Raw genomic sequence first — 26,294 nt, 5'->3', positions numbered from 1 at the left:
TCAATCTACTTGTAGTTCCCACAGCCTTTAGCAACTTACACATGCTAATAGAAGATGATAGGACAAAGCCTCTATAAATCTCTTGGGGCCAGCTTCAATATTTTATTATGATGACTTAAATTAGATGCCACTATACCAAATCATACTCAAGAATACCTCGCAGAAATGACTACGTATTGATTCACTGGCCTTTTAGTTGAAAAGATGACACTATTTTCACAAGCAAAAATAACAAAATTCACCCTTTTTTTTACTGCCATACTGGCAAAACAAGATGGGCACACAGCTGCACTCATCAGTTACACCCACACCCTTTTACATTCAGGAATACTCCTCTTTCACCACCCTTTGCATTGGATAAAGTGAGGGCTTTATCTTAGTTTATCCTTCTATACATTCTCCTTTCAACTCATTTCACAAGCGCTGTGCTTTTATTGTTCATTTTCTCCTTTCCAGTTAGACTATAAAAATTGTTTTTCTATTGGAATTTTTTTCTTTTTTTTCCCTTGTTTTCTTGCCAGCCTCATTCTGAATCGCCCCACCCTTCTTTATTTGTCTTCAAACTGTGGTGAGTTTGTAGTATTTTTGAAATGGTTACTCTTATCAAAAGTGTCTTCCCCCCACACACATCTCATCTCAAGCAGTTATTCTCAACTGACTTTCCCCTCCCTTCTGTCCTTCCCAGCTAGGTTCAGGCAACCCTCACACTGTACTTGGAGATTATTTCTTCTTACACTGTCACACGGCAAGGCTATTACCATCACATTAATTCTCAGATAAAATAAGGTCTAAGTAGAAGCAAGTTCTTTAATTCCACCTTTACCATTTGACAATCTCTTCTCCAGCATGGACAAAAAACAGCATATATTTTTGACTACAGAAGAGTTTTCCAAATTCTCCCACACTGACAAAGAAATATGTGTTTTCAAACGTAAAAAGTCCTAACTAACGCAGTTGCAAAACCACTGCCATTGACATAATATTTTATTTGGAAAATTAATTTGTTAACCTGAAATTCCAAAGTTTCCATCTATTAAACAAATTATGGCATAGCAATTTAGAGGTAAATCTAAGGGGGAAAAAAATTTGCTCTCCAAAATATTGTATTTTCCACTTTGATCAGGAAAGCAAGAGGCATAAGACCTTTGTCTCTATGGCCTCACTGTAACTTTAGTTCAATGGGATTCCAAGGAGTATAGGAAGATTTATTAATCCCACAAGGCCTGTAAACTGGCTATTTTTCCCTTCTTCAGCTTCTCTTGTAGGTGGGGCTCTTCATTTTCTAAAATCCTCTTAAAAGCTGTGGCAGTGTAATTTTAGGCTTCAGACTTAAGAAAGGAATTGTTTCCCCTTGGGTTCACAACACTGGGAAGAGGTATAATAAAGTTCAAAACTAAAATTAATGGAATAATTTCACTTTCATTATTAGTATTACCCAGTTTTAGGTGACTGGAGAACACCGACATATAAATCAATAGCATAGTATCAGCACAAAAACACGCACACTTCAGATACTGAAATATACACTAGCTTACTAATGTGAAATTAATTAAAAATGGCAATTTACTTTCATACTGCCACAGTGCATGGAAAAGACTTATGTATCTAAAGAACCATAACTGAGACAGAAATATAGGAGTATATTATTCTGTGGAGCATCTATGAATTTCGCATTCCTATTCAATTTTTACTCTATTGAGTGATAGTTAATATGGCCATTTACTTCGACAGCATTCTGTCAGACAGTCAAGTGTAACCTATAGCACACAAAGAAAAGTGAAAACATTGAGATTTATACCAGTCTACATGTAAAACATTAAAAACATATCTGATTTACAACTGAAAAGGCAACAATATGGAGCTTTGTTCCTCCTTACCTCACACTGTTAGATTCAATACCTAGATTCAATTGATTGGGATAGATAGATGGCAGAGATTTTACTATGGAGATCCAAAAAAAATGCAGTGCTTTAAAAGGACTTGATCAAGTTCAGTGGCAAACATGATGTGACTGAGGTTAGACATGCATGCAAAATTCTAAGCACAGTTACTAATAAACAGTAGAAAAGTTCTTGTATCTTATTTTGCAATGTTTAATGCTTCCTCATGAGGCAACTACTAGATTTTCATTACAGAATGTCACTTTCTTAATGTGTCCAGTAGCTATTCACACAACAGTTAAGACAAATTTGGCTCTTATCACGTCTTTCTTTCAAGACTTCTATTGTTACCTTCTTTCAAGACTTTCTATTAGCCATAGTAAAGCACTGCCATGCCCAGTGTAATGGAGGTCACAAATCCCTCCTTGAGAATTCTTAATATAACTTTGGTTTAATATAACTTTTTGTTTAGACAGAACAATGACTTAAGAGATCAGTTCAGTGAAAGAAAGGAGTGACTGGATAGAATGAACTCAAATACAAACATTCAGGCATAGGCTCAAGATAGACCTCTCTGATTAAACTGAAGCTGACGAAAGACTGACTCCATGCAGTCAGGAGCAAGAATTTTAAGGGAGCTAAATATTAAGACAAGGAGTTTGAACTCTCTGTGACTGAAGTTAGTGATGGTTCAAGAAAAAAAGTGTTATGATAACAGTTATCTGGCAAGGCATTACTATGTTGTATTTAGCATCCCTTGTGGAAAACAAGTATTTTAAATACATCCTCTTGAAATGGACTCGGCAACTCTAGAATACAAGTATGAAAGGCACACTGAGCTTATGATAACAGTGGTTTTCATCCTCTAGTGCACTTCCTACGAAACACTATTAACACCACAGTAATATTAATTTGTATACACTTCAGCTGAAATCATATGCTGGCTACACATGATTAAAGACATCTTTAATACTTCAGATTCACAGAGATCAGATTCATTATGACAGATCTCAATCCAGCTTTGCTTAGATATGGTCTGCCTAAAAGTGGAAGATAAATCTGCTTCACAGGGCAGAGGAGGTTCCTGTTAGAAATGAGTAATGCAGCAATCGTAAGCATTTATGCCACTCCCACACTTAAATTATTTCCTCAGATATTTACAGTCCATGCCTCTGAAATAGCTGGGAGCTATCCAGGACCAGTTAGGGTCAAAACTCCTGGTTCTACTGACTTCAAGCACTATGCTGCATTGGTATGGTTAAAATTAGTTTACATATGAATGTGGAAATAACAGAATCTAGGAGAATTTAGAGCCCTTGTCAGATTTGGCCCAGTTAATCCTTTAATTGGATGTTGAACTTCCTAAGTACAAAAACTGAACATACTGCTGATATAAGAACATATGGGAAAAGCAGCATGTGCATAACTGGTAAAAAAATCAGTGGATTTAGCTTTAGAAAATACTTTTAAAATACAGGAAAACATTGGCAAAGAGTCTTGTTCATTTTTTAATAGAAAACAGAATCCAGACATATTTAACCATATTATTTTGTGCTGGTATGGACGATATAGCTGACAACATTTAATGAGTTTCCCAAAATTTATTTCAAAGTAGAGCTTTACAGCTTGAAATGAATACCAGTGCTGGCAGGTGTCAAGAATCAACAGCAATTTACCTTCAGAGCAATGACGCAAATTACACACTTGAGTTCTACAAAGAAAAGAGCAGCAGTAAAATGGAGAGTGACAGTACTATGAAGTTTGCAAGTAGTGTGACGGATCAGCTTCCTGATAGATCTGGCTTACTCGGCAAACAAAATGTTTGTGACTAGCACTAATGGCAGAGCATGCTTAAATGTAACTATGAAATTAAATAAGGTAGTAGCTGGAAAACTTACTATATTTCCTTCTATTTGAGTCAACTGACATGTTTTTACTCCAATTTTATTTTATTTTATTTACATTATGTTACTAAAATGAATGCTGAACAACAACTCTTCCAACTACCTCTAACTCCCAAAATGATACAATTAAAAAATAATTATCAGTACAATAGATAGTACCTTTAGCAATATTATGGTATGGAATTATGTAAGATTGTGATTTGGATTTATTATCTAATAAATAGTACATGCTTGTGCCATTCTTAAGTTTGAGTTGGATTTTCTGTTTATTAATCATTTTGATATTTCTTTGAAAAAAACTCTATAAATACTATATCAGAAAAAGTAGCCAATCTATAAGAGTTACTTGAAATCTGTAAAAATGTGTTATTAACCTTAAACAAAAATAGAAACCACAGACATAATAAAGTTATAAACCAAGGTTGAATATGGGAGATCAGTAAGTGAATTCAGGCATATAAAAGCTTCTTCATAGCCAAAGAGAATTTCCAGCATTTCAGACCAGTAAGGTAACTGCCTTGTGTAAAGGGATCAGGTTAGTGGAAAGGAAAATACAGAGTACAATCCAGCAAAGATTTGAAACACATGCTTAACTTCATGCATCTAAAGAGTCCCATTAATGTGAAGTTAAGCATGTGTGCACGTCTTTGTAGGATTATACTCAAGTGATACCCCTTTGATGAATGTTGCTTCCTGTGTTAGCAGGGAATGGCATTTGATCAGGCCAGCATGGGGTTAAGCGCCCTTTATCTTTAACCTCTCCACTTAGGACCCTGCTATGCTGGTGGGGGTGAGAGTGAGGAGGAGAGAAGTAACACCCAGCCCTAAAGGTGTATAGTTCAAACTTCAGTTATTTTAAGAAAGAAAGCCTCTGCAATTGCTGAGATTGCAGGTCTAGTTGTAAGATTTGTATTCTGCAGATTCCTGAACTGCTTTGGGTTTCAGTCAAATTCCTTCTTTCCATAAATTATAGCTAGTTATTAATATGGAAGCAGCTCTGATGATTTTCAGAATAATTCTGTTGTGCCAATAACATACCACTCATTTTATTTTCTCTTCCCTTCCACCTAAAAATTATTCTGCCAGAGGGGCAATTCTATCTATAGCCTTATGATTTTTTTTCCCTCCAAGGGCAATCACTAAATACCTGTTTAATGGACCACACTGAAAAACCATAAGCCTAATTTGAGCTAGGTTTAAGTTTTTTCAGGAGTGCTCACTACTTTAGGACTAACACAGCTGTCTCTGATGAGACAAGTGTGCCATAGCAGATCATGAAGTGTTATGTGGAATACAGAAGAGAAACAGGACTGTGTTTCTTACCACATTGCAACTTCTTCTATGGCTCAAGGTCTTTAACAGTGTAATTCCAGAAGCTCCTTACAAAAACAGTAATCATACCTAATAAATGCATTTTAATATGGGAATTCTTGGATGTATTTTCCATTCAGTTAAACTAAGACAAAGACGAACATCATCTGCCTATTATTCTAACTCTAGTAGTATTTAAAGAGGTCAGATTTTTTCCTGCCATTTTTACTGAAAATATGTATTTTGCTACACTTCTTCTAAACAGAAGCTAATAACTTAACAACTGTGTGGTCTGCCTTAGAAAGATACCTAACTTGCCTGTATGTATCACTAAGCTTAAAAGACACATGCCTCCTAAAATAAGGAAGAAGTCAAAACACGTAAAGTATATCAGAAAAGAATATAAAAGATAACATAGCAAAAGGACAAAATGAACCCATTCTACTTCTCCTGGTGAAGAAAACCAAATTAGGATTATTAATGGCTAAATAAATATTCAGTGGCTGTGAAAAATGGTGTCAAGTGCTAGACTGATCCAGAATAGAAACAGTATAGAAAGCTGAGAAGTACTGTGAAAGAAATACTTTTTTTTTTTTTTTTTTTTTATAATACTGTTTTAGTATTCTATATTTTGTTTTAACAACAGTGGATTTGGATATATGCATTTAAATAAGGAATAAAAACTAATAACTGATCCATTACAATAATTAAGTTGTAGCATCCCTGAATAATGGTTTGTGATTGCTTTGAATGTTCCTGTCTTTACAGCTAACACTCCTTTCCAGTTTTTATTATCACCTTGTTATTCCCATTCTTCCTTCATGATGTTATGGTGACTAAATAATATGTGACTAAAAAATAGCAGCCTTTCATATTTCAATCCCTGACTTCCCCTGAGGGAATGGATTACTGCATCATAATACTGGTATCTGTTTGTTAATGCTGTGGGCTTCATTCAACTTCAAAGAAAGATATTAAAGTCTCGTTTTCCACTACAAGGCAGGTGTATTTTTATTAGCTCTTTTACAAAATTGCTATGACTTCACTTGTGGATATCCCGCCAAAAGCCATTATTGAAAGCTGGACTATAATTGCTAAGGAACATGCAATGTCTGAAGCATTAAACCAGTGTTACTGCAATCCTCCAACAACTGACTGAAACCAAGTGTTACATCATTAAAACTGAATTACAACACACCCATGGCGTGTTTTCCATGTGTGCTATTTTAAACAATAGTAGAGAAAAACCTGGCTATAAATCCACTGATCTCCAATTTGTTCAAAATTCATGAACAATGAGGGCTGTCTGACAGGCTCTCTTGGCTCCATTTTAGTCAGAAACGTCACGCACCATAATTAAATGTCTGTTTGGCTTTTACTGGAGATGGAAATGCAAGCTTAAGTTATAAATTTAAACAATCTGTCATGAGGGGAGACACCACATTTGTACAGTTTAGGAAAGTTTAGCAATTGTAATTGCTCCAGGAAAGACAAATAAACTAATGGAAACTGTTCTATTTCTTAATTGGCTTAGCATAGGAAAAAAATAAGCTAACATGGTTATGGTATAGCTTTCCTCTGGATTGGACTGTTCTTTGCTTTGGTAGAAAAACGTTAGTACAGCAGTGCTTTCCATCACCGTTGCTTAATTTTCACTGATATTAATTGAAGAGTACGGTGATCACAACTTCTAGGCTAAGAAAGGATGCCAGTGACAAGTGGCAACAAAATATCATCAGTCTTCCAGAAAAATGCTTAATTCAATACAGCACAGTTCACCCTGATACTATCCAAATGGAAATATTTTGCCATCACACTGGTATGCAGAGGCTATTATAGTTTAAGCAAATCCTGCAATTTTTCTACTCAGCTTCAGAAAATTTTACAGTGCCCAGATTCCAGTGGAAAATATTTGATCACTCATATGCTTGGACAGAAATTTGTCACCTGGAATAGAAATCAGGTAAACTTGCCAGCGTCCTTATGCAGACAGGCTCTGCAAATATATGCTAGGCAAGATCTCTGCCAAATAACTTGTGTCTGGCCAATACCACCTTTCAAGTAGTCTGTGAATACCAATTGCCAATAAAGATTCATTATACCATATATAGGTAAATATTATTTTAGTTTTTGCATCTACAGTTTTAAGCTTACACAGTAGCAATTCATTTGCTCTCCACATATTACCTGTCTGCAAGTTTTGGTGCAGTAGCCAATCACAATATTCACACTTCTCACTAGCTACTAAACAATATTCTTCTTTTACTTAAAATAGATCACTGTCAGATGCAAACATTCCCAAGTTATGTTTTTCTCTAACACAGAAAGTGAGTATTGTGGCTATTTTAAAACAGTAATTACACATGCAAAACTTCATGATAAATGTTATAACCATTATCTGAAAGTCTTCCGGCTGCACTTCTTTTCATGAAGCTTCTAATCATGAAGCTAATGGTTCTATAATCCACTGAAATTCAAGTCAATGTATAATGTCTTATACTTCTGAAAGCACAGATACAGTATTTTTTGCATTAATTAAATCTCTCTCAACTTTTCTCCACAGTGAAACTTCAGGACCATTCATTCGGGTATTAATGCTTGAAAATATCATCAAATTATGCACTGGGTGGTAGTCACTAAAAAAAATAAGAACACTTTAGAAGGGCATTTGTACAATTTAGTTTCTCTGTAGATGTTTGCATATACACTTTTATTCTCACTAGTTAAAAATATATATATATGTATGCATAATCTCCAATTCAGATCAGCTTCCTTCAGAACGCTCTTTAGCTTTTCACAATTACTGTTATAAAACTCCTCAAGAAGTTAATTTAATTTTCACTTCACTTGACCACTATTATCACCTGTTAGTACTTCAAAGAGAACAATCCTGTGAATAAATATTAATGTTTGATTCTGAAATATATATGTCACAGCAATATCATTTAACAATATATTTTTCCATATCATTTTCATGATAAATCAAGTTGCTTTTTCTTCCTTTAATCAGATGTTTTCCACACAGGTTCATCAATTTTTCCTCTCCTTCCTCACCTCAGAAATTTTCCCAGTTTCCTTACATCTCGCTAGCAACTCAGTTATTCTACGCTCTTTCCTGAAATCTCTGTATTGTTAATGCATTCTTACACACAGACACTGTACTATTTATTTTTTTCACTCTGTGTACATACATACCTATGTACCTAAGTGCACATGTAGAAAGCTAATAAATGAGGTTTAGCCCAGACTATATATTTTATATGTTTCTTTTCTATATAGTTGGTAGCGTCTATGTTTTCTTGCATATACCAGTCAGGAAAGATAATGGCAAAGGTTTAATTTTTTTTTAGCACTCTGATTTCTAAATCTTCTGGTAACTAATTTGTCATCAACATTGTTTACAGCATTCTCACCACTTTATCAATTCGTTCTGCTTTTTCAGATACAGCGCTGGCTAAAGAATAACTATGCCACTGACACATCCTCAGTCAGTTCTCTTTAACAATAGCAAGGCCTGTTTGCACATAGTGTTAGAGCAATCTATTGCAGCATGCAGGGACCCAGTTACCAAGGAATTTCATTTTCATGTACTATTAAAAAACTAAATAAATATGTTACATTACAGTGAACATATCAAGGATAAATCTGTTGTACATTTGGATGGTTTTCTTTACATAAAAATATTTTGTATACATATTTTTTTTCCGAAAATAACTATTGTTTATATCTAGAATAAAGTCTATTTTACACCATTATGTTCAGTTTTGCAGTCATTATTTATATATATCATTTTGCTTAAAGTTTCTCTGTCATTATTTATGGCTTAGATACACCATGGTTTTGTTGTGCAAGCTCTGTCCCTACGTTTGTACTCTTCCAGGTAACACTACCCCTAGCACAAACTTATGCAGATTCCATTCTCTTTTCCAAGACTTCTCTTTCACACCCCACCAACCACATTGCAACCTTTCTGATATTTTTCTGTGCCTGACTGTAGGCACAAGGTAAATAAAATTCAATTATTTCTAGTTGGAAAGAGAAACAATATTTTGCCTTCTTTCTCTGTGAGCCAGATATCATCATCACTGTTTGTCTGCCATCTCTTACTGTTTGATTTCCATCCCTCTTGAGATCACTACATCCAGATGTGCAGATTCTTTCTAAACAACATACCTGACATAAACAGTCTTATCACTGGATTCTTATTGAAGACCTTGTCTTCTCACATCTCCAGTAATGCAAATCTGTTTACTAACATGTTTATATGTTACTAATGTTCACAAAGAATGCTTCCAAAAAAGTGAGTGCCTGAGATCCTTTAGACCTTTTATTGAACACTGGCAGTGCTGAAGAAGTATTTTGCTGCTTACAGTCAAGTTTCTCATTAGTGCATTAAAATAATGAGTTGCAATTGTGGAGTAAAGGTGTAGCAAGAAGCTTCAGGTCCTCCTCAGCAAATGCCAAAAACACCCAAAGAATAATATCCTTATACCAACAAATAAACAGGGGAAGAGTGCTTTTCCCTTTAAATATTTTGAATCTGTGAACAAGAAATATTTGGAAAGCGTTTTAAAAAAGTGATCAGCAAGAAGATTATTTTAAATTTGCTTTTCTTACCATGTGAATATCATTGTTCGCATTAAAGGGGAATTTATTTTTCATTGATGCTACAAATTTTTTCAATTATCTTAACAGTAAAGGCAAAACAAAGAAGGAAAGCAAGCCAATGAACTACTGAATTTCATCTAATACCAAAGCAATCTAACCTTCCACTCAGCATACTTCAAAGTGCACATACAACTAGAATTTTTCAATTTTTTTTTCCCCATTAAAATAAAATGACTAGGTGTTTCATGTATTTCATGCAATGCTAAGCATTATTTTTAAGCTAAGTGGTATGAAAGTGCTGGATGAAAATGAGCTCCAGAGAGCTGGCATTCCTTAAAAAGCACAGTACGTGAACAGTTACACATGCATAATTATATAATTACACTTGATGGCAGCAATAGCACATAGAAAAGACTATTAATACCAGGTAAAATCCACAGAAATCTCTTGAAGATTAATATCTTTTAAAAATACAAAAAAGAAAGGTGACATTTGGGTGCAGAACATATTTTAGTTTTACATTTCAGCATGACAATTACCATGAAAGAAAGGATCAAAGCCAAATGGCACAGCTGGCAGCTTGAGAATAATTTAAGAGGTGTACTGGCAATAGCTTTTTGGTTTCAGTAGGATGGACTGCATTAACCATAATAGGGAAATGATGGTGAAGAAAAGTCATACAGCATTCTTAACCTGGCATAAGTACAGCATTAGTTGAACCTGTGGTTTTAACTATTTCAAAAAATGTTAAGGGAGAAAACTTACGCTAATGAATATGAATAAGAGCAACATTTCATCTGTATTGGGGTCAAAACAATATCCCCAAACTACATTTAGGCTTAAATTAGTGATTCAGGAACTCATGAACAATAGGAAATCCGATAAGCTCGTGGCTATGCTGTATCCAACCATTGCTTTTCTATCTTGTCCTGTAGTCTACGCAGAAATATTCTATATGCTAAAATATGAATAAATACGTAAGAAATCAGTGTAGTGGGACTGGATGGATATAATATAAGCAATGGACATGAAGCTCTCTCAATCCTGTAAAGCCCTCTAAAGTTTCACTGTTATAACACAGCAGGGGTGAGATCACAGGAGAAACTTACTGTGTTACCAGTGCCTTGGACACAACAAGCTGCGCACTGAATGGGCTGAAGATGATTCATCAGGTCTTACATCTTTCATTTTCTTCTATTCCACTTTCAACCTCACTAATATGTGATTATGTACACCTTTTTTCCAGCAAGAATAATGTATACTAATAAAATGTAACTTCATGGCCGCCAATTTCAAAGCCTCCCTTCAAAGACAAGTTAACATTGGCCTGAAGGCATAACTATGTCCTGTTTTAGCAGATTTCCTTCAAAAAACTGGACATTCAGGAGATCTACCTTTATTTGTTTTGCAAAGTATTAAGCATAGCTTCAATTCTTTACAACTAATCTAACAACACAGCTCCCTTTCTACAATTTTTCAGTATCTATTTGCATTCTAAAGACTGAAGACTGTTTAACCTAGAAACTAAGCCTTTGTCCACACCTGAACATTCAGAAAACCAGAATCTCCACTACCAAATAGATTGTAGGTTCTCTGAAATTACAGGGATATATGACCAAATGCAGATTTTACAGTTGCATTGTGCTCAGTATATAGCTTAATAGTATTACAAAAGCAAAATAAAATAATGAAGGCCACACAATTTTGTCCACACCAAAGATCATAATAAAACAGCAGAAGTAGTTGACTGGGGAAACTTTAGATGGAATATCCTGCCAAATAGATAATTTTCTATAAGTACTTGGCAAAAATTAGTAAGTTCTTAGTAAGTAATGAATAGTACAGTAAGATACTTGAAAACAAAGTTAGAATAATGTATAATTTAATGCTATCCAATATTCTTAACCAGAGTAACACTGTAATGGGAAATATAACTATATAGAAGTATAACATACTGTTATTCAATTGTTTATTGTCATTTGATAGAATTCATTGACAACTATGCACTTCATACACATGTGAAATACATTTGTTTTTTTTTTTGTTTGGCTTGCATAGATCAAATCAACTCTCCTTCAAGTTCTGGAAGGTTTTCTAAGATATTGGAGCCTCTCCTGAGATTTTCTTATTCTAGAACTAGTTATTTATTTCAAGCAAGCTATCAGTAAATAAAGTATAAAAATAGAAATAATCAGGGTATGAAAAAGCTCATCTGGATCCTAAGCTCTAACACTGTACCAACGCTACAACTGTGTTAAAAATTAATGGGGTTTCCTTATTTTTTAAGTATCCCATCTCACCAATGAAAGTCTTAGGTCCCCATGTAGCCACTCAGATGAAACACTATTCTCTCTCTACTCTTAGAAGTAGAGTAGGACAATTTAGTCAAATGGTTCATTTTTTGATATGTGTGATTTTAAGACTAATCAGCTTAGAGTTGCTGATGAAGGAAAAATGGAGAGAGATATAGAGATATATAACAAACGCAGTTAACTGTCAGATTCTGTTTCTTAACATTCTGCTTTTTGCTTTTACTTAATATTTCACCTTTTTTTTTTTTTTAAAGCCAACTTACATGAAGCCAACAAGAAGAGAAATAAATATATCTAGATTTATAGTCATATACAAATGTGCAATGAAATCAGGTTAGATATGGACAAAATACAGAAACTTTCTTCATAAGAGCCTAAAATATTGAAACCAAAACCAGGCTTTTTCAGCTGTGTATTAGCTTCCAATCAGCAAATTAAACAATTTATTCTGGGCATTTCATGGGCTCCACATGAGGATAAACCAAACCAATTCTGTCAAGACAGATGTGATGATTCCCAGACTCTATGTGGGGATTTCTGCATTGTTTTCCCTTAGTTTCAACTGACAACTAGAGCTTTATATGTACTTTTTTCCCATAATACCTATTTCTAGCTTTTAAACATACAAAGTGTTTTGTGTGTTCTACATTTGGGAATCAGTTGTTAAACAGAGCATTTGCTAATCCTCTTTCATCAGGCAATTTTTATTTGGCATTGGCAGGAAAAGGAAATTTTAAAACACTCTCTTTGCCTTGCGTAATACTCAAATATAAAAATAAGTATAGCATTGTTGCTTTCTCTATATCCCCTGATTCTATAAACATCACAGAAAACAGAATGCATGCAAAGAAAACCAAGTCACTAATAGAAAAATAAATCAGAGCAAAGATAACAGCTTGATTTTATCCTATTGTCTATTGTTCCCTTCATATAACAAGCAATGGCTGGTTAGAATTTAGAATGCAAGTTGTTCATGCCAAAATGCCATGAACCAGTTTTCAATTTCAGGAGTTGTAGTAGAAAAAAATATATGCAATTTGTACTGCATTTCTCCTTTCTTCATTAAAAGCTACTGAAAAAAAGTATATAGGCTGTGTAAAACAACAACAGTCTAATCATTAATTTTGATAAAATATACTATACAATGCTTTAATTTTTTCTTTTCTAAGTATAGGCATTCATTTGTCTCTTCTGTTCAATATGTTACAATCTGGATCTGAGAGTCTCACAGACATCATATTCCTAAAAAGTTAAATATTTAAAGCTACCATATTATGGTTACATCTACAAAGTGGAATGGGATGCTTACAGGAAGAATAATCTTGTACCTTCGTCTCCATCATAAGACATATAAGTGGGTAACCATGGTCCACATGTTCTTTCTACAGTTAGTTTTTTTTCTTTACCCTAAATGCTTTAAACGCTAGGCTGGTTCTTTGTGGTCACATTGTATCTGCCAAACCCAGATTTATTCCACATCAGAAATAGCTGACTTAATTAAAGCTGTCATCTCCTAAAACCTAAATCAATCCCTCTGCACATCATGTGGAGGATAATATCCAAACTAAGACATCTGCCTTCGTGGACTTTGCAATATAGGTACAGCTTTCCTCTGTTTATTACTGCGACGATTCTTATCTGCCAGTTGCAAAAGTTTTGGTGTCCAACTATCTGATTTCAGCACAAAGTCTACTAGTTTGCCATACCAGGTAGTCCTACTAAACATACTCATGCAGGGATATCTCACTCAAGTGGGATAAGTTAATGACAGCCAAACTACAGAGCCCACATGCATGACAGCCATACATAGTAAGGCTGGCAGGCTCCTTGTTCTGGGGTGGTGTGCATGGCACAAGGACATCATTTGATGCATGCATTCAGGAGTTATCTTCTGCCTCTCCCCCACTACATGCACAGGAGAAAATCTCAGCAAGTAAGCCAGCATCTCTCATTCTCAATCATCTTACCCTTCCCTTTGTTGCTTTACATTATGCTATACCTTAAATCATTGTTGAACATAAAACATACAGGAAAGCATAAACTGATTAGTAAGCACTGGCTCTGTCAAAAAACATAAACCTTCTTTGACTGCATTCATGTTTCCTCTACAGAATCCAAGCCACAAAGGGCCAGCCCTAAGCCTGTCTTTCACTGGAGATTATGACAGCACTGATTCAATAGTGGTGCAGAGATACCTCTGTGCAAATACAGATGACTACTTCTACAAACAAGGCATCATCCAAGAGTTCCTTCATTAGAAGCTCCTTCTTAGTTTATTTATTATTATTTATTTCTCTTTGAAGTAAGAGAAAGTAAAAATGACAAAATAGTTTTCCTTAATAGTGCTATCTCCATAGGATAAACATAGGTATGAAACAAATCAATGCTTCTGTTCATTAAAAAATAAAATTGCCAGCTAATACTTTACTACTGGAGTTGAAATTGCACAGATAAACACATCCACCCGTGTGGAGTATCTCAGCTGTCACCAGGGATTTATATGAGTGAAGCAATTCATTGGTATGGAGAAGATTTCTATTATTACCCATGTGTTATGATGTAGAAAAAAATGCAGTTTGATGAGGTTTGTAGCATTCCTGGCTTTTAGAAAAATTATGCTTTGACTTATGAACAAAACCAGTCTGCAATGTGAATTAATAACAATGTGTGTGAAATGGCACAATTTGATCTTTATAAAGACACTCAGATGCATAACTTAACATTAATAATCTCATTTGGCATGACTGTTATCTTTAAAATGCATACAGATACAAGCCAATCCCTAACTGCTCAGATGGGTCAGAAAACATTAGAAATTTCAATATGAATGCTATTTTTTTATTCACCTTTTCAGCAGAAGCTGAAAGTGAAATGCAAAATTGCCAGACAGTATATGTGAATATGTATTTTCTATGTTCCAAATACCACCTTTGCTTCATCTTTGACTACACACTTCTGATTTCCATTAAGTATGACTACCTCCTTGTCTTGTTGAGCAATTAAAGTGACAAAAGTAATAGCAGATGCCTCTTTCATAGTTAAAACTACAGCATGCAGCCCATAGCTTGCATTTTATTACAACCAGTCTACATTGAGTAATAATTGCAAGGTAATTGAGAAGATCCTGATAATAAAACACCAGTTTACCTTTTTTTCAGACAAAATAAATATATAACCCAATCGAGGCTTCATTTTAATGACACATTAGATAGTTTCCAACTTGTCCTGATTTTTGTTTTATTTTATGATTGTAAATAAACCCTGGAAAATTCCTTCCCCGATTTTACCACCTGAAACTGCAGCTGTTGGCTGACACTATCAAAGCCTCGCAATTCCGAACTCACGTGCAAATCTCATCAAGTGCAGACACTTCTAATTGATTCCAGAAGTTTTTCTTTTGCTAAGATCAGCGGCAGAAGAAGAATAATGAGCAGCTTTCAAGCAGAGGGGGGAGGGTGTTGAGCTCGGGGAGTGGAGATTTTAAAAGCTCCAGCTCAGCTGCTCTGCCAGAAATGCGGAGCAATTTTACGGTCAATTGGCCAGAGCATCTGGAACTATACATCATAGTCTGTAGTTCATGGTGGTGAAGCCGACTCTCAAACTGGCTAAGTCTAAAATCAGTAACGACCGCTGTCACACCTAAGTGGAAACGAACTTAATCTACTGCCAGATTTTACTGTGACTTTTTCTAAGGGACATTATTCCCCCTAGAGTAGTTGTCAGGAATATTAAAAGTCCAGTCAACTGCATGGTATTGCAGAATTTTCTCAATGAGGCTAACATAGAAAATACAGATTACAACTCGTGTTTATTTAATTCCATGTGTGTTGACAAGGCTTTTTATCATGAGGTAGTAGTTTCCTTCCATTACTTTGAAAATACATTTCAGATATACCATCCAATCTAGTTAGGGCACAGAGACTGCCTAAATGCTGAGGTTGTAAATCATAGCATAGAGCATGGAGCTTTCACCTTAATGGAAACCAAATATAGGATATGCTGCACTTTGAAATGTGGCACAGATGATCTTAATGAGGGACCAAGGAAAAAATGCTGCAGAGCAGAAAACTATCAATGTGGAAATAAGTTCTTATGAGTAAATGTTTGTTTTAAGTCAGTACTCATAAGTCAGGTTACTGACACTGGGAAATTACACTAAGAAACAAGTGAGGCAACAGCAAGCCTTTGTATAATGAAAAGAGAAGTAAGTAGTGTGGTGATACATCACATTAAGAGGGACTGCTGTAGAATGCAGAGTACAGTGCAAATCAGTTCTTTCATAAAGAGATATTATATATTTCATCCAGACAAATTAGCTGACATGCTCGTAAGAAATACAAGAATTGCATCAAAGACCAGACAAGAAGTCCATTTGGTACAGAACAGTCTCCAAAAACATTTGGAACAGCTGCATCTGCAGAGTTTATGTACTCTGGTGGAATAAATAAATAATTTGACCACAAAGAAGCTCATTTCTGCCTTCATTAGTTAAGGGCTGAATTATAACCTGCTGCACAAGACTCTATGTATCTTCCAGTGTTGGTTATTTTTCTAATGCAACACACGCCCATACAAAATAGAAAAGAAGTACTTCATTTAAGATTTCACACAGGTGTACATCCTCTCTTTTTCTTTCTTTTCTTCAGTGAAAGTTGTCCCAGATCTTAATCCTTCTTACCCGCAAGTAAATACATGACTGCTGTTGGTTTGGTAGCCATGCAGCAAAAGTGTGCAGAAATAGTCTGGGTGTATGACCTATTCTCAGATAAAAAGAAAAAAGAAAAAAAGAAAGCAAAAAATAAACAGGCACAACAAAATAGACATTTACATTTCTCATTCCAGCTTTCTTCACTCCCATTTCCTCAGCTTATGAGTCACAGTAGTGAGCTGCAGCCGCTATGGAAGTTAGGAATATGGAAGTTATGGAATATATTTCAGACAAGAGATCCAACAACATGTTAGTGGCTCTCATTTCTTCTTGCTCCTCATTACTACCACTGTCATATAACAGCCAGTGCTTGACCAAAATCAGCTCATGGAATATGCTGACTGATGCCAAACCAGAGAAGATAGATGGAAATTCTTTGAAGAGGTGTACCATCATCACAAATTTATTTTTACATATCGTGACTGTTGAAATGTCACATAACTGAATGTACAAGTTATGTTTTCTGCTACCTCCAGGTGGTTAGGAGACTCCAGACTCAGTCTGACAGAAAAAGATTTGGCAATATTAATACACACGATCATCACATTACACAGACATGAAATAGTCAGCCTACAGCAAACTCACTAGCACAGGATACGGCAGCAGAGACCCTTGAGCAGACATGCATTGACTTCTCAGCTTACTGTCTATATCCAGTCAAATATAATATCTCTATCATCAAAGCGTTCACGGAATTCCATCCCAGAAAGAATTGTCATACAATTGAAAAAGTTCTTCAAACTTCTATGCCTTTGTAAAAGGCAATCAACCAAAAAACAAAGCAACGACAAAGCCTACATCTTTTGCCCAAGCATATGAAACATACACAGCACAAGGAACAGAAAATGCACGCTGAGAAATGTGTAGAGTTTCACGTCCCACAAGAAAAAAAGATTATTTTTCTAACTCTGATAACTTGGAGTTATTGTCTTCTTTGGAAAAGGAAAAAACACCAGGAGACATCTCTCAAAAATATGTCTTGGAAGGACTTCAAATACAACTGAGCCAAGACTGGTAACCACATTACTTAATACAGAATTTCAAAGCATGGACAGATGCAATTCTGTGGTTATTGGAGTGTGGATACAATAAACAATTATACAAAGACTGTATCTTTACCAAAATAAGCAGTTCTTTCTTACCCGCCTCTAGCTGCATTTTACTTCTGTGGACCTCTGTATTAGGGAACTTTCTTATTCCAGAGGATGTTAAATCACCTAATTTACACAAAGATAAATCTTTGGCTGCATCAGTCAGAGCAATCATGTGACTGAATTAGCTAGGTTGAGAGGTTAAGGTGCTGGAGAAAGGGGGCAGGGCTGGTTCTCCTGATGGCATTGCATTCATTGGCTGCTATTTTCATAGCCACCTGTACTAGCATAACTGCAAAAGGCTTCTTTCTTCTTTCCCCTACTCTTCTTGTTTTCTCTTATTTCTTTACTTTCTTCTCTGTTTTTCAACAGGTGAAAATTTCAGTAGTTCTGATAAATATCAGATGTGCTTATGAGCTGCTCAAACTCACTAAAATGACAGAAAGCAACAGGGATCCAGGAGTAGAGAAAGGAGCAGTCAGGATTGAGCTGTTAATTTAATTATTTAGACTTGGTGAAACTCGCCATTTAGATCAGCCTAAGAGCTAATGACAAAACTGCAAACTCCACATTGGGCAATCATTTGAAGTTTGATCACTTACTTTTACTAGTTAGAGCGTCCTACAAATAATACTGCGTAGGTAATTATTTTTGAAGTCTTATTTACTGGTTATAAAACATTAATGAGGAATGCAAGTATATGAACCATAGGTACAAGAAGAGAGAAATCACAATTTTCACTAATGATTTAATGTAAAGTATGGCAAAATTATTTTCCTAATAATATATAATATATAGTAATAATAATAAATATCTCCTAACTTAGAAAGGATAGATCTTAGGAAGGTTGAACAAAAGGAAATTTTTAGGACAAATTTTAGTTCTAATTTCTGTGAAAACAATTTATTTATTATGCTTATTAGTGTCTTCTGATTCAAAATGATCTCATTGATCATTATTGAAAACATTAATAATCTGAAGAGGCTTTTCAACATTAATTGTAAAATTTCTGGCAATTTCCTTTTAGTCAGAATGTTTTCTTGTAAATTCCATTACAAAAATACCACAGTCTCCATAACAAACATTCCTACCATTAATCTAGAAATTGTTTAATGCATTGACAGGGCACAAGCAAAGCCAGCGATGGTAAAACATGCATATCAAGATGCGGTACTCACAAACATCACAAAGCTATTAATATCACAAAGCTGTTAATATCACAAGCTTGATAATTTATGACAAAGTGCAAGTCTATTGCACTCACATATTGAAATTCTTCACAACTATTACTTGATTTGGTCTTGTTGATAGCAAACAATTTGGTGGACATCCATTTAATTTTTTTCGAAGAAAATAATATGAGCAAGCTTCTCCTACTAGTCTGTTTTTTATGAGAAACAACTCAATATCAAAGAAGGAACTAGGAAAGAGTCACTGAGAAGTATAACATTAAGGAAAAAAGGAAAGAAGAAGAAAAACTACACAAGAAAGCAGAGGAAAATGCAGTAGAGAATGGGCAAAGAGTTTAGTATTTTAACAATAGATGCAAATATGGAACAGAATAGGAAACTTTTTTTTTTTTTTTTTTTTTTTTTCCCATGACAGAATGAGAAACAATATAGAAGCATGAAAATTTTATTCCTACTCCTTTAACCTTTCACATGTATGCACTTTAGGCAAGAGTTGGGGGAAATTTAGAGGGTATATTTTAACACATAACTCTGCTCAAATTTAGTTAGAAAACCTGAGTACCTGAAGTCTGAGACCTATTGCTCACAGGTTGTAGAATTAATTGCCAAGTAATAAAATTATTTGCTTCTAGACTATCTATTGTAGTAGATTATCAGGTATCCATCATCATAAAAAAATTATTTATTTTGCATTAAATATTGTCCAATAATTATTTTTTCCTGTACCAATGAAAAAGAGCCACAGTAGTATAATATATTTTTATGTTCTTGTTTTTGCCTGATCTGAGGGGAAAGCAGAAGAATCAGCACCACTACCAAAAATTAACTATTAGAAAAGTTATCGGTTGCTATATACCTTGCAGCTGTTTCAAGTCACAAAAATCATTCTGAACGTAATCAGTAACAGGTCTGAGTTTCAATTATTATTATTTAATTTCTTTTTTTCACTGTTTAAGCCAAAAAATATCTGATAACAGTTCTTCTAGTTTTCAGAAGTACACAATGTTGCTGATAACCAACTTTCCTGATGGCCAGCACAAGGTAACTTGGGAACGTTATACACATCAAAATCTGTAACTTACTGTCATCAAAATCTGATCACATTAGTGTTTTAACCAACCTTGATTAAAAAAGAATGTAGATTAAAAAGTAACAGTCACAAACACAATAAAAACATGCCCTATGAACACAAAAACAACTATAATTAAGCAGATTAAATACCTGTTTAATTCAGTCTCCTATCGTTTCAATTCCTAGAAGTCTGTTCCTGATGTACAGTATAAATACAGAACAAAATATTTAAGTTCTTAGATTTGTTTTAGTGAAATAGGAATTACCCAGTCCAAATTCAGGAAAGAACTTCCGGTATTCTGGTCAAAATATGTGGCCATTAATATAGTATTTTTGCATTGACTGGTAAACGGGCGGCTTTCTGACTTCTTTCAATATAAATTGGTTATAACAAAGAAAACAATTTTGCAAAAGATAAAACATAAACAAAAAAAAAAAAAAGAGAAGAAAAAATCAATATTCTCTTCAAATTATGTCATGAAAATAAAGAAGCCAAATGCATATTTGTCATGTTCTTATTTCTTTATGATAAGAACAATTTATAAGGTCATTAGCTTAAACATTTCAAAATAAATGTCTTACTTCGTAGGCGTAGTCCAACAAAGAAAGTTGATTTCTTAAGTAGCCAAGTTTGTATACTCCTAAGAAGACTGAGCAGCGGATGATTTCCAAAATTCCTGCTTTGGGTCTAGAAACAGGAAATAATGCAGATTAATGTTGTTGGTTTTCTTTCTTGTTAACTTCAATGAAAATCAGAATGTAGAAATAGTCTATGAATCCCACAGCTATATAAAATCCCCTTTTCTAAACTTAAACTTTTTTAAAAGGTTACATTTTTATAGTATACAGTTTATATCTTAGAAGTTAGAATATCTTAGAGTTAGAATACTGAATTTTCTGGGGGTGAGAACACGCATACGTAGAGAATATATGTGAACTCACACACATATAAACATATCTTTTAATCACAGAAATGATGACAGAAAAATTCTGAGAACTGCCATCTGAATAGCTCAGAATCTTTTCATTGGCACATTTCTGTAAATTCATATTAATTCTCCTTACCAAGTTTGTAAATAATAGTGATCTCTGATTTCTTGAAAAGCTGTTACCCACCCTGAAATACCCCATTCAGAACATACAAGCAAAATGTATTCTTTATTGAAAAAGACAATGAGTAGTATGTGCAAAACACAAGTGGCACAACAATGAAGATTCTATTCCACATTTCTATGTTAGCAGGGCAAATACTCATAGTTTCCCTTTCAAGAAACTGTACTTGCTATTCAGATTCCTGTAGGTTTACAGCATTTGTATGGACTACTTCCAGAGCATACATCTCACAGAACTGGTATATTTCTCAAGATCCAATTTGATTTGAATCCATATTGACCAAATTAATCCAAAATCTTTGGTATCCTTCACATAAGTTTGAGTCTGCACTTTTTATGCTCTTCTCATACATTATCAGTCAATCTGACACCCATGAAATGCTACTACATAGGACTGAAACAACATGGCTAAGTTTGAGCAGCATTGGAACAGACTACAGGTCTGCCAGTATCACAAAACCAGGGAGGTTGATCCAACAAATGCAAGCACATTTGAGGACATGAGCAGTTGGTGCTTCAATATCACCACTAATTGCTGCTGGAACACTCCTTGTTTTAGTTACAGGTCATTTGTGTTTTATCTTCTAGCCAACAGACAGAAACATACCTGTCAGAGTATATCTATAGTTCTTTATCAATATAATTTTGGGCACAGTTGAGATTTCCTTGTATCATTAATATTGTAGAATGAGAGAAGAAAAAAACCATGCTTTATGTCTTGCCTTTTCTCCATAAGAAATCCAAAAGAGGTCAGGGATAGAATGATAATGGCAATTCTCAGTAGAATATTTTCCTGTGATAATGTCTGTTTAAAAAAAGAAAAAAAAAATCATTTAGGCTAATTTTCTGAAGAGAAACTGAGTTTAACAGAACTCAGCAGCTTCAACTTTATCTTAGTGATTTCAGTGTCTGTTTCTGAAGTGATTCGCATTTTATTTTGCAAAAATTTGCAGTAATCACTTTTATAGTTGCCTCTATTTCCAATGTAATTATTAAGATACACCCTTCTGCACCACTTGCTTTCCTGAAGTTGCTTGATTTCCTCATGCCTTAGCCCACAAGGGCACAATATTTCTAAGTAAAAATGACCTTGGCCCTATTCTATTTTTTCATTTTATTTTACTACGTTTTTACAGTTGCCATGTATAAATCCCAATTAATACCAAAACAGACATTGGTAACAGTAAGAATTCAAATAACATGATAATATAGCTATATTTTAACAAGAAACAAAATTAATAATGTTTCCTCATAACACTTGGTTCCGAATTCAGGAAAATTCTTCAGCTCATATAATTGGCTCCAATCAGACTGAAAACTTTTAAACATTAACGTGTTTTATTATTTGGACACAAAGCAGCATAGAGATTTATGTCCTTAATATTTAAATCTAAATATTAGAAACAACAATCAGAAAATAAAATTATTTTCCATGATGAAGTCTGATTTTTTTTCTTTTACTTTATGAAATAATTTTATATTCTACATAGCTGCCTTTGCAAATCAAATATTTAATCATTTTTCTTGTTCCCTCCCTTGCTTCCTCTCAAATATTAGCTTTGAAGAGCCTTTCTTTTTTCTTAAAAGAAAAAAAAAATAAATAAAATAAAGCAATATGAAAATAGCACATCTTGCTGAGTTATAGAAATTCTTTCTGGTTTGAACAGCAATAAAGTTTATGAACAGCATTTTGCACCTCAAGATCTCAGGCACTGAAAAATAAAAACCTGTGAATCCCTGCCTTGATTTCAATAAAGTCCACTTTGCAGCAAGCCCACTTTCCTTCAGTGGTGGCCCCTACCTCGCAAAGAGATCTAAGGTAAGTATCTGTGAGTGTTGGAGGCCACGGGAGAATAATCTCAAGTTTTATAGCTGTGCGAACTTACAGTGCCCATGTTTGCAAAACACATCAAACCACACACTCAGACTGGATAGGGTTCTGTTGTTACACTGAAGAATCACAAGCACCTACTTGGATATCCTTAACAAATGGTTACCAAACAAAGAAAACAGCATCCCAGCAATGCGTGAGCTAAACAGCAACCCCAGTCATTTACAAGCCAGAACACACTTCTCACAAATGACACCTGTGAAGCCACTCCATTGCACAGATTTATACAAGGATAGATCAAATTCATTGCTGGAATGCCACACACGCAGTCTGTCTCATCCTTCCTTACAGTAAATTTATGAAATCTCAAACTGATGATTACTATGATCATCTACCTAGAAGAAGACCTAAAGAAAGGATATCCTACACTATTCTTTTACTTAGAGCACCTGCTACTGGTCACCACAGGAGACAGGATATTGACCTGGACACTGAACCATGGAGGGACTCAGCATAGCAGTTATGCACAGAGACTCTTGCTTAAGACAAGAAGGTAAAAATGCTCTGATGGGGTTATCCTTATATAAAGGTTTTTCTCAACTAGAGTACTTTGTAAAATTTCCAAAGTAGGTTTTAAAATGTGTCAATAAAAGATTACATTGAAGGTATTTTTTATTTTTTTAACACTTCAGTTTCTAGAATCCAAAAACTGTACAGCAGCTTTCCATTGTTGACAAGAATCAATTTGTTTTGAAGTGACAAAATTTTTGGACAGAAATTTCTTCATAAAAATATTCATAAAAATTCTTAAACTGTTCATCTACTCACAATAAATTCCCACTTAAACTTACTTAGAAGCCGGGTCATAAATAAATTCAATAATTAAAGCTAAGATAGCAAAGATAAATATGATTTGGTACTGCTATATGCTATATAGCTACAGCTATATGGCAATTCACAAACAAATTTCTTAGAAATGCGTTATTATGTTTTTCAATGATAGTTCCTTGTCAGGTAAAGCGTTTTATGGGGAACTGGGACTATAATTCAAAACTTTCCTATTTGAGTCTGTCCTTCCATTTAAATTGTAGTACTGCACCTTTTTAAACCCAGCCCTAGCCAGGTGGCTGGTTTTGTTTTGTGTTAGCAGTGCAATACAGTAGCTTCTATAGATTGCCCTAAAAAATGTCCTCACACTGGCAGGGCATTGGTTTGAGGAAAGGAACGTAAAGCTTTGATTCTCTGTCAGGTTACAAGAGAACTGAATATCAAGTATAAATTTTGAACAGTAGTTGCTACTTTACAATATATATCCAAAATCACAATTTACAGAAAAGGAATGTATCACAAACAACTTTGTTTCTTTGTTTGTGTTCCTAGTCAAGAGCTGCCTGGAAACTTCTGGTGAAATATATCTTGATGCCATTTGGAAGTAATAGATTTTAGAAAGCCAGAAAAACATAGCATAAATATCGACATATTAGTTTACTTTCCTAAATTTCTCCTTACTCCTCCAATGGCATAGTTAAATACTGCCTTGATTATTTTATTTACTTTCAAACTTGTATCACCTTGTGAAGTGGATGCTGACAGCTGGGCCATCCATTTTCTTGGTGTTACTCTACCACAATCAATGAAATAATCTGAGTTATATCACTAAACTAGCTATCACGTACTGAATCTATACACTGCAAGTTACAGTGTGAAAAGAATATGCATTTTACACTTTTGTTAGTGCTAGCATCTTCATACCTCTTAAAATTACATGCATGGATATATATATAAAATAAATGAATATTTATGTACTGGATTACTTGCACAAACAGAGAAGCCTAAGGGACCACAGCAGGCTTCTTAGCTGTGAGTCAGTCACAACTTCGTAATGTGGTTATTGGCTACAATTAAACAGAAAAAAATATTTCTGTTGGATTTTGATTTCACTGAAAGTTTAAAAAATATCTTGGAGACTTAAAAACAAAGGGGGGGCTTATAGATTTTTGGGAAGAAGTTTACACTGCTTTGTAATCACAGGGTTTTTCTTTCAATTAGGTAAAAAAGAAATAACATATTTAAACGAAGGAAATATGCCCTATGTGTTTTTAAATGTAAATTGAAAGGTTCCAAATTCCAGGTCATTTTTCTTCCTTCTGAACTATAACATAAATGCATTTTGTCATCTTACTGTCTTCAGTTTTTCAACAGAAATGCTAGGAAAGATGTCAGCACATTGTAATTTGACAGATGCCCTGCTATCATATATGACCCATTTTTAACATTCAAATGAAGAAAGCTAATACAGTGCTATGGAATTTGTGTTGTTTGGTGTCTATGTATGAATTTTATTTTAACTGAGAATTCATGAAAATCTGTGATTACTTAGCAATATTCTGTATACTTTGTCTTCCATCTACTTTGTCTTGCCCTACTGAATGGATATATTACTTGTGCTCTCAACTTTCAAGAGACCTATCATATCACCACATACTTTTTGTCTAATTAAAAGTGCTCACATATTCATGGCATTATAATCACAGTAAAAGTTACAGTATCTATCAACAACAAAAAGACATTACAAAATGTGTTTAAGGTAGATTTCATTTTGATTTATGAGATACAAGCAGTTCTGGAGCTATGAGACTTTTGCTTTGAATGTACTGCAGTTTTACACTCCTAGCACTCTCTCTGGGACTGATCCAAATCCCATTACTTCAATGATCAAGATGTGCGCAGCTCAGAAATATTTTTTATTCTCTGGATATAGTACAGATTGCTATATAGAAAATAAACACTGTATGCTCTCTCTTGTGGAAAATATATATTTGTTCTTTCTTGTTTTGCTCTTTTCATAAGTTAAATGTAGGTCATTCATACCAAAGGTATATAGTTGCTCTTTGCACATAAGAGAAACTTAACACTTCTACAGGGCGTGAGACCAAACACTGAGCAACTGTAATCACTTGAGAAATGTAATAGCTGTATGCTGTGTCTTATGGCCATTATGAAATGGAACTTACACCTAAAAATGAGGAAAACAGTTAGCTTTCTCCATTTATGGAGCTATGCCACAGTTATGACATAATTCATAGCCAGACAGAAAGTTCCAGTTGTATCCATAGATATTTTATAATTCAGTGTAGTGGAAAACTGATATTGAAGAGAGATTTTTGCCAAGTAAAGTTATTCATACACAAGCTTCCTTCTCATGACAGCTTTCCCACTGTACTGCAGAGTGATGCTGGAACTCTGCCTTGGGACAAGAACTTTCTACACCAACAC

General features: G+C 34.5%; 1 protein-coding gene across 5 annotated transcripts in view; it reads right to left on the bottom strand.

Moving 5' to 3' along the window:
• AGMO (alkylglycerol monooxygenase) overlaps positions 1-26,294 on the bottom strand; it is a 182,446-nt gene that overhangs the window by 58,320 nt on the left and 97,832 nt on the right. For 4 of the 5 annotated variants that reach the window (XM_042888540.1, XM_042888542.1, XM_042888544.1 and 1 more), the window contains 2 exons: positions 21,910-21,992; positions 20,658-20,763 (listed from right to left, as the gene is read on the bottom strand). In XM_042888540.1, the coding sequence (XP_042744474.1) occupies positions 20,658-20,763; positions 21,910-21,992 (189 nt within the window). Of the gene's footprint in view, positions 1-20,296; positions 20,444-20,657; positions 20,764-21,909; positions 21,993-26,294 lie in introns of those variants that run through there. The other variant, XM_042888541.1, reaches the window with a different exon arrangement.

The sequence above is a fragment of the Lagopus leucura genome, unplaced genomic scaffold (assembly GCF_019238085.1).
Source record: "Lagopus leucura isolate 7727_CA_CO unplaced genomic scaffold, USGS_WTPT01 Super-Scaffold_100157, whole genome shotgun sequence".
Taxonomy (NCBI): Eukaryota; Metazoa; Chordata; class Aves; order Galliformes; family Phasianidae; genus Lagopus; species Lagopus leucura.
Note: the sequence above shows the minus strand (reverse complement) of the source record. Positions and strands in the feature narration are given on the sequence as shown.